At 40.5% G+C, this 13190-nt stretch overlaps 1 protein-coding gene across 3 annotated transcripts in view; it reads right to left on the bottom strand.

Moving 5' to 3' along the window:
• Positions 1-13190, bottom strand: part of ZFHX4 (zinc finger homeobox 4) — a 185243-nt gene that overhangs the window by 6073 nt on the left and 165980 nt on the right. For all 3 annotated transcript variants that reach the window (XM_081266465.1, XM_081266467.1, XM_081266466.1), the window contains exons 7-10: positions 12006-12139; positions 11583-11783; positions 10949-11066; positions 5004-10424 (exon numbers count right to left, since the gene is read on the bottom strand). In XM_081266465.1, coding sequence (XP_081122591.1) covers positions 5004-10424; positions 10949-11066; positions 11583-11783; positions 12006-12139 — 5874 coding nt within the window. The remainder of the gene's footprint in view (positions 1-5003; positions 10425-10948; positions 11067-11582; positions 11784-12005; positions 12140-13190) is intronic.

Raw genomic sequence — 13190 nt, 5'->3', positions numbered from 1 at the left:
AGCTGCCAATCAAATTTGTCTTCTGCTCTTATTGGATCAATTAAAAATCCAAAATAGATGAAAAATTAAGTCCTTGAAAATAACACTGTATTTCCAGGGAACACTGATAGCAGGTGCCCACATTTTACTGAAGAATGGCTCACACATTTAAAATAAATTTAAGATGAAAATGGCTTAAGCTTTGCAAGGATATGATAGGAATGAATGAGGAAACTCCTTGATCTTTAATCCAATTCAGTTTGATAGACCTCTGAGAGTCATGGGACTTAGACCTAGCCCGAGGGAAAAATGTAAAGTAATGGAGTTGCATTTAGGAACTGGCACTCTCATCTCCCTTGCCTTTATTCCTACTATGTCTGGTTATCTCCTTATGCTTTCCACTTGTTTCTCTAAAACATTATATTCACAAGAATTAAATAAATGAATATACTATTACTGAAAAGTCTCAGTACGTACTAGATAGATCATTTTTGAGGTTTCCTACCATGATGTTATGATTTCTTGTTATTCTCTGCTGTTTTTCATCTATCAGAGGATAATATGATAAGTCAAAAGGAATTAATACCTAATTATAAAACTTCAAGCCTGAATGATTTGGGTGGAGAAGATGTTATGCAGGGCAGAAGAGCCTTTGTGTTGTTATAATGATTCTGTGTTGGTCACCAGCCTCTTTGCCTACTCACAAAAGCCAACCTTAGTTCTAGGTCAAGTATAAGGGTATGGCTTCCTACTAATTGCATCCCCTTCCACTAAGTATATTCCCCCCACCCTTAAATTTGAGGCATTGCTAGCTCACCTATCTCTCTGACATCAAAATTTAAGACAAAGGAAATTTTAAGTAATTAAGAAATTAAAAATATAGCAACTGTAATTAGAAAGCAATATGGTATCAATAGTTGTTGACTGAGGTTTTCCCATTACACTGTGTCCACCTGTTCCTATGTAGAGGTCGTATAATTAAGTAATGGAAATTTTTAGAAGACTGCAATAAGAATTCTAAATGATACAGTCAGAGATTATCAGGGATTTTTAGAAATTTAACATCTTGAGAAATAAGCTGAATTAAACAGTTACTAAGTAAAACTTTTAGGAAAAAAAACAGATGGAGAAATAATAAACTATGAATATTCAGATTACTTGTAAAAGATATAAACCATTGGGGCTGGGGATGTGGCTCAAGCGGTAGCGCGCTCGCCTGGCATGCGTGCGGCCCGGGTTCGATCCTCAGCACCACATACCAACAAAGATGTTGTGTCCGCCGAGAACTAAAAAATAAATATTAAAAAAAAATTCTCTCTCTCTCCCTCCTCTCTAACTCTCTCCTCTCTCACTCTCTCTTTAAAAAAAAAAAAAAAAAAAAAAAAGATATAAACCATAAACATTTGTAGTAAAAATTTAAGTACCTAGGATACCAAACCTAGAAGAGATGGTAATAATCATAATATAGAATGAGAGATGGTAACTCCAAACAAATGCATATTCAATTTTCATTTATTTCATCAAGTTATGATGCTGATAATACATATTTTTTTTCTGTTTCTTAATTCCTATTCCAGTTCCTATAAATTTACCGTAGACCAAAATAAAGGTTTTTTTTTTTCTGTGATAATCTCATACTATCAAGTTTTTTTTTCCCTTAAACAGCCATCCCTAAAGGTAATGCTTTCTGAAGAAAATGTAGGTTTCACAACACACTTGTGTGTAATTTCAAGTTTCTTAGACTTTGATGTTTCAAACTGATTTTTGAGGTAAAAATTAAAATAAATACGTACATATGGCCAGCGGCAATTGTGCTAAAATTATTAAGGACATACTCTTATCTATATTTACCTCAAATATGCTAGTAAATTACAATGCAGTTTACGAAAAATACAAAAGGCATGTTCTCACATTCCATTTAATGAAATTAGGCTCAGCTGTTTTTCCAAGTACTTGTAGAACATTTAAAATGCGATACTGTTCAAAGTGAGAAATAAGTTAAAAATAGAAAATCAAGTAATTTTTACATTCACCTTGAGCAAAATGCCAAAGGAAGCCAACACTGTAAAGGATAAAATGTAAATTTAAAGTTCTCCAATTTTTTTCCAGGTATACAAGAATATACTATTATGTTGCCACTCTTCATTTTTGTTTTCATTTGATCGTGATAGAAACACTAAAATGTGAAAAAAAATTGGGGGTGCAGCCTTTAGACACACTCATTTCTTTACAGCATAGTTCACATTCACTGTGGTGCTTTTTAGTGATTTCCTTCAAATTAAAATCTGGAAATCCACCTTCAAAGGGATGGGAGATATTTAAAATAAAAACTTTATCAAACTAAATCCTACTAAAATTGGTCCAAAAGGAACCTGTCATAGTCTCAAAATACAGACCTATTTTACTTATGAAGTAGTTTTCTCCGTTAGATTTCACTTAGCTGGGAAGTCTCTCACTCCCATAATGCAAAGGTACTTGATGGCTAAGAAATGATACATAGGAAGAAGATGATGGAAAGATGAAGAACCACTCTCTGTTCCATCAGGTGGTTAAAACATTTTTCTTTCCTCACCACAAGTAAATTAACCTAAAGAAGATGTGAACTGCAAGTGTGGGAGCTCAGGCTCTCAGATGGAGCCCCACTGATAACTCTGCTGTGCTAACATTTAACATTTCTCACAAACAAAGGACTAATTCAAGAGAAATTGCAAACTCCAGTAGGTAGCAATGTTCATGGAGCTTTTCTCTTTAAAACATCCCCAGTCGGTTTTGATCCATGATTTAATAAAGCAACAGATAAAGCACTGATTCCTGGTGTGTTTAAAGATACTCCTAGCCGTGGAGGACTTGCCTCCAACATCTTTCCTGCAAGGTTGACAATTATAAAAAGGGCCATATTTCAGGAGAAGGATATGAATTATTTTGATGGTGAGTAGAATGAGGAAAAATATGTAAATATTTCATAAGCATCCCTGTTCTTCTGTCTCTCTCTTCCTTACATGCCCATGTGGGCCAATATCAGAGTGGCAAACCAGAAGGGCAATAGACAGAAGGACCCACTGTTCCAGCAAAGACCTGCTGACCCAGTAGAGAGAAAAACAAGATGCTTTGGTCACTACTTGTGGGGTGACAACCCAATCATCAATTAAAGCAGACTTGTTGATTACAGACACTTCAACTGTTCTTAACCCATGTAAAATATTTAAAAAGCCCTCTATATTATATAACTGATGATAGAAATTCTGCATAAGACACTTTTCTATGTGTTGTTAATAATCACAGTGGTATAAAAGGGGGAACCACAAGGTAACAAGACAAATACCACATTAAAAAATATTCTGTCATTACATTGTTCACAGAATACTTATGTTTGACTTAATTAAAATGTATAATTGAAACATAATTGAAGTTCTAATATTTAAGGCCCCAAGATTATCCAGGCAATTAAGCCCTAGCTACTTTCAGGAGACAGGGAGTTGTGTGAGGGCTAATGGAAGAGACATTGTAGACATTTTCCTGGCAATATTTTTTTTCTTTTGCTGCTGGGCTCTATTCTCCTTTCTAAGTCTAATTTGTGAAAATGAAAAAGAATGCTTTGCTTCTGTTCTTTGTGAACTTTGTAGATATATGTAATTTGTAAAAGCTAGGTAAGTTTCTTTAGAATGTCAAATTTTCTTCTTAAAATGACAAAATAGCACCTGGGTGCTGTGGCTCATGCCTGTAATTTTAACAGCTCAGGAGGCTGAGGCAGGAGGATTCCAAGTCCAAAGTCAGCCTCAGCAAAAGTGAGGGTCTAAGCAACTCAGTGAGACCCTGTCTCTAAATAAAATACGAAATAGAATTGGGGATGTGCCTCAGTGGTTGAGTGCCTCAGGTTCAATCCCTGGTCCCCCCTCCCCCCTAAAAAGACAAAAGAACCACTGATAATTTGAAAATTGAAACTTTTAAAAAGAAATGACAAGAGAACTATGTTTTTCTATTTTGGGGTGATACATAACTTTTGTTAATATTTTTGACTGCATGATAGTTTAATTCATGATATTCAATTTATTCAAACTAATATAATTGAACACATAAACTTATTCACAAAATCTAAACTGCTTAAGTTCTATTTCTGTTAACAAACACAGAACTGATTTCAGCATTGAGGGGCTGCCTCAAACAGCTCAGTTTGTTACACCTTAATTATAAAACTAAGCTGTGGCAGGTCAGATGAGTATCAAGGCAAGGGATAACAGTAACCAATAGCAATGGATGCTACAAAAATCAAAATTTCATAGTACTACTAAAGTACAATTATCACAGCAGTCATATACTTTAAGTTATGACTTATTAAAAGTTATTAAAAAGTTATTAAACTTTAGATATGAACTTTATTATGTGCTAGGTGCACCACAGGTGGATTTCTATGGCTAGAGAGCCCTCAACTTTTGAACTTCATTGCACTTATCTGGCAGACAAATTGAAAAAAGAAAAACAAAACAAAAATCCTGCCCCTTGGAAAGAACATAAGTTAAAAGACTGATGAATATAATATTTAATGTTTTGCTTTCTTAATAGGTATATCAAATACTATGCAACATGTTTGTGTTAGAACGTCATTTGAAATGAGTATTGAAATTGATATATACAAATAATATTTCTAAGGTAAAAAATATAATGATAAAATAATCAATACATTGCTAAGAATCTGCTGCGATCTATCTAGTCTTTATTTTTCTGCATGTGCAGGTTGATCTACTCCTTGGTTATTAGAGCACTCTCTCTCTCTCTCCTTCTCTCCTCCCTCTCTCTCTCTCTCTCTCTCTCTATATATATATATAGATAGATAGATAGATTGATATAGATATAGATATGTACATATATATGTGTGTGTGTGTGTGTGTGTGTATGTGTTTCAAATAATTTATTGGTTTCACTTACTGAAATTAAAAGAAATCCAAATTTACCCTATTCTTGGTCACTTGTGATTGACTGCCTAGTGCCACCTATTAACTAAACTGACTTTCCTTTAAATGACTTACTGTTTGAATTTTGCGGAAATCCGGGCAAGGAGGATGGACCGTTCATTCCGGGGAGAAGGACTGGAGGAAGGCCAGGGAGTCCCGGATAGGCTGCCGGCAAACTGATACCATGGAGGGAGCTGCTGTCCATCATGCCTGGCTGCTGTACAGTTAAGCCCAGAACATCTGAAGCTTTCTTTATTCGATCAAGTTCTTGCTGTGCCATCAGCTGCCGAACAGTAGTTGGAGCTAAATAATCTTTCTCCCGATCCAGCTGACTGCCCACGGTCTCTCTCACTTTTGAAATGTGCTGTTTGGAGAAAATATGATCTCTGATGGACAAGCGGGCAGAGTATTTCACCCCGCAGAGAGTACACTCTGGTTTGGTGCCTTCCGTTCCACTTTGATTGATCATGAAAGGCTTCCCTATGTTGATTTTAAATTTCTTTTCTTTTGCCCTTGCGTTTTGAAACCACACCTGGACCACCCGTTTGGGCAGACCAATCTCATTGCCCAGCATTTCACATTCTTGCATGGTTGGCGTTCGGTAGTCACTGAAGCAAGCCTTGAGAACCTTGAGTTGAAGATTGCTCATCTGGGTCCTGAAACCCTTATGACCTGGCCGATCATTACTTTTGGATTTAAAAGGGTTGCTAGACCCAAACGGATTTGGTGAGCTGGGGTCAGCTATGCTGGAGGTTTCACTGCGATCAGCGTTGTCATCAGGGTCATCTGTGATATAGAAGCTTTGGTCATGGTCGCCATCTTTCTCATTGAAATGGATTGATGGACTGGTAAGTGAAAAGAGAAATTTGTCATCGCAGACCTCAGTTGTGGGTGTGGTTGCTGGTTTTGGCAAAGCATCCAGAGTTTTTGGCTCTTTAGGAGAGAGAGCTGGTTTCACATCTGCAGAACTTCCTGTGGTACTTTCCATCTCAGTGTTTCCCTCATCTCCAGTGGTGGCATCGCTGATGGCTGTATTGATGGACGAAGTCTCATCAAAGTCAGCTTTAGTTTGATCATATCCAGACTCAGCAGGAGGGGCATTTAAATTCTCTACATCCTCAGGACATTCTGCTTTAAAAGAAGAAGGGCTTAAAAGATTCTTCGGTGACAGCTCTGCTGTTTTACTAACAGGTGTTGACACTGTAGAAGCCAATTCATTCTCACTCGATAGATCAATTTTAGTTAATGGCAAAGACGGATAATCAAAATAAATGTATTTCTGTGGGCTTTCTCCTCCGTCCTCTGTGGATATTAAAGGGCTTGGTGGCAAGCTGTAACCTGCCTGCTTTCCTTCATTCCAGTGCCGAGAGCGAATGTGGCTTTCTAAAGCTGACTTTGCCTTAAACAGGGCTCGGCAGAATGGACACCGTTTATGAGACTGGGCTGGACCCACTGCCCGGAACTGGCCTTTCCTTTCTCGTGCACGTGTATTCTGGAACCAGACTTGCACGACTCTTTTTTTCAGCCCGACTTCACGTGCAATGTGATCGAGCATTTTGCGGGTAGGATTGGAGTCTAGCAAATACTTCTCATAGAGTATTTCCAGTTGTTCAGGGGTGATTGTGGTTCTCAAGCGCTTATCACGGTGTTGGTCTTCACCGCTATTCCCACCCTCCTTTTCGCTGCAATTATTATCTTCTTTGTCATCCAGTTTCCTTTTAAGGGAAGCAGCAACGGTGCCTGGGGTGGTGGCGGCGTGGGAGGAACTGGTCTGAGGTGGCATTTGTGTGAGAGAGCTACCCAGCAGCTGTCCAGTCATCAGAGGGTTGTTGGGATCGAATATCATGTAGGGCATGTCCAAGGGCCTTTCCAAGAATGGAGAGTGAAGGAACTGGTTTTGAGCAGCGAGGAAGTGCATGTGCTGGTGCTCCTGCCAAAGTTCCAGCGTTGGGAAGGCAACGGTACACTGATCACATTGGTACTGGAGTAACTGTGGAGGTAGACTGTTCTGGAGAGAAGTCATGGAAATTTGCAGTGGACTGGAAGGGACTGGGGTTTGAGAGGCCGAGGGAGGTCTTCCAATAAGTTGGGGTTGTTTTGGTGGCTGCGGCTGTGGCTGGGCGGTGGGCGCCTGCGGTGGATCTGCTGAAGTCGATGCTAATGATGGGGCTGGTTTGGTGCCTTGAGAAGGGGGTGAGGGGTCACTCTGCTTTGGCTTTTCTGTGGGATAGTCAGGTTTTGGAGAAGCCTTCTCAGGTTCCGGTTTGGGTGACGGAATCAAGGGCGTGCTAGTCCCCGAGCCAGAACTTGCTGCAGGGACAGTGGAGGTTTTGGCTGCATCTGTTTGTCCAGACACCGCACAATGCTTGTAAACCATCTGATCTGTGGCATCCATGGAGTCTTCCGTCTGGCTTTCATCTTGGGCATCGTCATCTTCATCCTTATAACACTGCTTTTTCTGATGTGTAATCAAGTCAAAGATCCTGGGGAAAACCACATTGCACTTTTTACATTGGTACTGCATGTTGCTCGTTCGAATGTAGCGTTCGTTCGTCAGTTCTCTCTTTTCGTTGTCTTTAGTTTCTGCTTGGTTCTCATAGCTCTTTCGTGCTTTCTGCCTGGCGTTCTGGAACCATACAACAATAACCCGAGTGGGTAGATTGAGAACGGTCGAGAGTTGTTCTATTTCATCATCTTTCGGGTAAGCGTTGGTGTCAAAAAAGTCTTGTAGAACCCTCAGCTGGTAGTCGGTAAACCTCGTCCTCGAAGACCTTTTGCTGAAGGAGGCATCCGATTTGTAATGTTCTAAAGAGGCGGGCTGTGGGTCAATTCGGATATCTTCCAAAACAGTGATAGGAGGGTTACTGAAGTTGTATGGTGAATCCTTATTTCTCTGTCGTTCCTTAAAAAGGGTATTTCGAAACCAGTGCTTGATAACTTTTTGAGAAAGACCAGATTTCTCTGCCATTTCTTGGATCTGTTCTTCACTTGGAGAATTATTGATGTCAAAATAAGCCCTCAGGATTTTCAGTTGATCATCTGTAATTCTTGTCCGGGGGCGTTTGAACTGAGAATGCCTTAAGAAGTTGGGATCTAACCCGAGCTGCTGCTGGCAGAGTTGAGTGAGATCTGCTGACAGAGCGTCCATCTGCGGCAGCTGCAGGGCAAGCTGCGGGGGGAGTGCGGGGTGTTGCACGGGTTGCATCATGATGGAAGGAAAGAGTGGAAGGTCCAGAGAAACAGGCAGCTGGACCTGGGGGGTAGCAGAAGGTGGGGGTGGAGGGGGAGGGGGCGGAGGAGGAGGGGGTGGCGGAGGGGGCGGGGGAGTGGGTGGTGGAGCTTGCAGAGGGGTAGAAACCGTGCTTGGGATTTTCACGGGACCCAAGGGAGAAGGCTGTGGGGGAGCTGGCGGCAGGGGAGGAGGCGGAGGTGGAGGTGGAGGTGGCGGTGGCGTTTCAGGGGAAGATGGAGAAATTGGATAAAGCTTGTCATAGGCCTCCCTGTATTGACGAGCAAATTTTTCTAGTGCTCCGTAGGGAAAAAATTGCCCATGTACATGCTCTTGGTGACTCTTCAGGATGAGAACATTGGAAAACAATTTACCACACGTTCCACATTCCAGTTTGTCAGTGTTTTCCCCTTCACCACTCTTGTTCTTCTTCTGTACCTTCTGCCTGTTTTCGTTATACTGAATGACTAATTCAAAACCAAAGTTTTCCAATAAAGCTTTGGCTGCATTTCCTCTGGCCCCCGAGGCTATTCGGGGTGGAGGGATGGATGGTTCTGAGGATTTTTGCTTCTTTATGTCTTTGCCTTCTTTGAGTCCTTCGCCATCATTTACAAATTCTTGCTTTGGTTTCTCTTGCTTTTCGGCAATTTCTTCTGCTTCCTTATAAGATGGTATGTCCTTCATGATCTGGCAGTCTGTATTGGCTAGATTGCTTTGCTCTTGTTTCAATAATTTGCTTGGCTGCTGCTGCTGCTGGGGTGGCTGCGGCTGCGGCGGCGGCTGCTGCTGTTTCTGAGGCTGCAGCTGGGGCTGTGTGGCTTGGTACTGTTGTGCTTGCTGCTGTAGAATCTGGAGTTGAGTTTGGCCAACATGATGCTGCGTTTGAATCTGCTGCTTCAGATCCTCAAGCAAGGAGCCAGCCATTCCCGTCATGCCTGGCATACCAAATGTGGCAGAGCCTGGCAAGCCCAAATCTGGACCCAGACTGAATTCCGTCCCAGGTATGTAGAATGGAAAGAGAAACTGAGGCTGCTGAAACTGCAGCAGTGCTTCTGGAGTCATGGGAAAATGAGGTAAAAAGGCTGGGTTTAGAAACTGCGGCTGAAAGAATGCAGCTTGCTGTTGTAACTCATGCTGCAGTTGCATCTGAATTTGTGCTGGTGACTGCGGTGGGTGATGTGTAGGCTGAGCAGAGATTAATTCAGGAGTTTGCTTTTTATTTAATTCTTTGGCATCTAAGTGGGTATCTTTGCTGTTGACTGCTGCTAAACTCATGGAATCTAACATCCCTTGGCCAGGGCTATTTACGTTTGCTGCAATGCTGTGTCCACTGGCCACATGCCCGCTGGGCTCCAGCTTTGCAGCCCTGGCCTTTGTCTGGTGGAGCACAGACCTCATGTGGATTTCCAATGTCGAGCTTTGGCTGTATGCAACATTGCAGATGCTGCACTTGTAGGGTTTGTTGTCTGTGCTGCTGTTGGTTTCTTGTGGGACAGGACTGGAGGCTTCCTGCAAAACCTTTTTCAACTTATGCAGGTGAGAGACTGAATTATAATGGACCAAGAGAATGTTCTTTTGGGTGAATGACTCTTTACACACCGTACATTTATATGGACGAGATGGATCAAGGAATTTTTCCATTGTAAAATTGGGCCCTTTTCTAAAAGGTAAGGTCCGCTTTGGTTCAGAGCCCAAGTCATCTGGAATAGAACTACTATCACTTCCTACAGGACTTGCCTTCCCTTCATGGTCCACCTCATACTCTCTCTCCATTTCCTGTTCTAAGCCATGGTCATCCTGGGCCATAGCTTCACTTTCTGCCCAAAGTTCACCATTCACGGGCAAGGAGGCATAGAGCTGTTGAAGTTCAGTTTCACTCAGTTCTGGGTGGCCTGCTTCCAAGTGTTTTTTTAAAGCCTGGAATGTACGGAAACTACGCTGGCAGAGGTTACACATTGTTGCAGCCCGAATTGCATGATACTGGGAATGTATCTGAAGCTTCTGCATAGTTTTAAAAGCCAAGCTACAATGGTTACAGCGATACTTATAAACATGGCGGTCAGAAACAGAGAGAGGTTGCCGTTTTTGCTGTTCGTTTAGTTGATCTTGCAGTGTGTCAGGGATTTTCACATCCTTACTGCTATTTTTATTCCATTCCAATATTTCTGGGGGCTCTTTAGCTGGTTTCTGCTCCTCACTCTTTATTTCCACGCTAGCCTTTGAATCCTCAAGACCTGCCATACTTTTCTCATCCATTGAGCTTTCACCTGTTCAGAGAAAGCACAAATACCTCTGTTAAGAAACCTATGGCTCCAATGTCAATAGATTGTAAATAGGATAAATATAAAGATCTCTGACTTAACTGATTCTCTGAATATTTACTAAGTAAATACTAACAGCACTCGACTGGATATTGAAGATATGACAATGAGTAAGAATTCATCATCAATCTTGGAGAATTTCAGGATAGGGAAGAAAACAAGTCAAAAGTAAAAAAAAAAAATACAATATGCTACAATCGGCATGATACCAAGGGCCATAACCTTGGTGTTAGAGAATTAAAACAACATAGAATATTCTTGGCTGTTCAGCAATTAGATTTCTCAAGGACAGGTGGAGATAACCAGTTGTCAAACATGTCTTGGAAAATAAGGCTCACGGAAACATTGTGCATTTTCTTCCCTTCATGCTTTTTAAAAATAAATCTTTAATGGTAAGAATCTTGGCACACTGCCACAAGGGCAAGTCCCTGAGTGCTTTTTCCACAGATCTTCATCATAAGCTGGAATACCTGTATATTTCCCAGATGCCTCCACTGTCATGGCTGCAGGTGTGTCCCGCTCTGACTTCTCAGAGGAGGCTGCTGGCAGCAGCATACTGTTTGGCATCATCATGTCAGGGACAGGCACCTTTAAAAACCAAAAGGGTTCCAGGTTAAATGTACTCCAGAAAATCATAAATTCCATCACTTCTCCCATTTGGCAGTAGCATATCCCATTTGCATTTTTCCAACCAAAGCAGGGACATCTATCCCTTCAGATTTCAGACCAATGCTGTTACAATGCTGTATTTTTCTTTTCTTTCTCTTAATTATGGTTTCAAGCTTTTTGTAGGTCTATTTTTTTTATAATGATAATCAAGAAACTTTGAAATGCAAAGTGCCCACATGAGTCATTTGATTAACATTACAGATATAAAAAGACCACAAAATACGTAATTAATTAGGCTATGCTTTGTATCATATTTTTTTTTCTCTAAGCAAAAGAGACCACAAATGGGCCTCTACTGTGATTTCTATAACACAGTCAATAAAAGACCTTTCACTAGCTCAGAAGAAATAAATTTCTACCAACCCATAATTACATATTTGCATTGATAGTTTACCCAGATCATGTCACACATGCATCAACATTTGGTATCCTTACTGTCATAAGCAGCTTCTCCACACAATCTGGAGACACACTGTGCAAATGAGTCAGGTGCAGCTGGAGATGCATTTTGTTGCTGAGGACGTCCTGGCAGAGAGGACAGCAGATGACTGGTTGCACTGAGTGCTGCGACAGCACGTGCATCTGGATCCGACTTTGGTCCCTACTATTGTAGTTACAATAAGGACACTGATAGAACTGGAAAAGATTGAATAAACATGACCTCTGTGAGTTAATGTATTTTGATGACTTCAGAACTTTGGCAGTAATACCAAGTGTTAATAATATTGCCCTTGGAGATGTCTATGTGCATTTCAATCACATGCAATTTGGGGGGCTCTTAAACTATTAGTAACAGGTAAAACAAACAGACAAACAAAAAGAGAGATTTCCACAACAAAGGAAAACAGCATTATTTACCTGTTCATGACAGAATTTATTGTCCTCTGAAGGTTTTGACCTTTTTGTTGCAACATCCTCTTCTTTCGCCAACAGGAGTGGCTGGGTGCCCCCTGCCACACTGACTTTTAGCTCCTTCTCTGGTGTGATTATTCCTGGTTGCAAAAAGAATAGAGCAACTCAAATTATAAACATGATATCATAAGTAGAAAATTATGTTTTTCAAATAACTGACTCTCAATTGACTGAGTCACAAAAAGAATTAGGCACACACTTTTAAATGATGCTCAGATCAAAAGACAAGAAACACATATCATTTTTGTCCACTGACTAAGTAGACTTTATAAATATATTTTCAAATGTACTCCTGTCTCATGTTTAGATAACCCTAGGTGGCCTTGAGAGGTTTATCAATAACGTGTGCTCTCTGGTGTCCCAGAATGCCTTCATCACATTAAAGCCAATCTATTCCCATTCACAAATACTAACTCAGAAATTCATTATTTTTACTAATATCTAATCAGCTATTTCTTTTCAAAATCCCTGAATGAAGAAAATATTTCAAAATTCTGAGAAGAGCTGGCTTGATATAACTCAGGAACTAAAATATTTTGACATCATTAATGGATTTAAAAATCAAAAGGTTGTTAAAGCAAACCATACATTACATTCCTATTGCTATTAGGGATATTGTCTTTGCTGGAGATGTTTTAGCACTTGGCTGTACACACAGCATTATAGGACAAATCTTAAGAAGACAATTGCTTTATGAGGTTAATCCAAATATTTGGTGTTAAAGACGACTTAAAATTTTGCCCAGATGAGCAATGTAATGTGGTGGAGTCTCACACACATCAAAGAAAAGAGCACAATTCTAATTTCCCAATCTTAACAGAAAATTCTTTCCAGCATCAATTTGCCCGATAATCTCCTCTGTGAGGCTGGATATTACAGCGACATTGGGTAGGCATGTCACATACATCTCACGACAAACACAAAACCTCATTTACCAGCCATTCCAATCTCATCATAGCACGGCATCATCTGACCTTTTTTCTGCTGTTTATTATGAGTATTTCTAATTTTAACTTTCAATTTTCACCATCTTCCAGTCAATTTGCAACTAAATTATTTCCAGGGTGAGGACACTATCACTGGACAACTGGGTGCAAATACATCTTGAAATGCAATGAAGCTAAACCATTG

This window comes from Spermophilus citellus (genome assembly GCF_964194105.1).
Source record: "Spermophilus citellus genome assembly, chromosome: 14".
In the NCBI taxonomy this organism is placed as follows: domain Eukaryota; kingdom Metazoa; phylum Chordata; class Mammalia; order Rodentia; family Sciuridae; genus Spermophilus; species Spermophilus citellus.
This window is presented reverse-complemented; position numbering and strand designations above follow the sequence as displayed.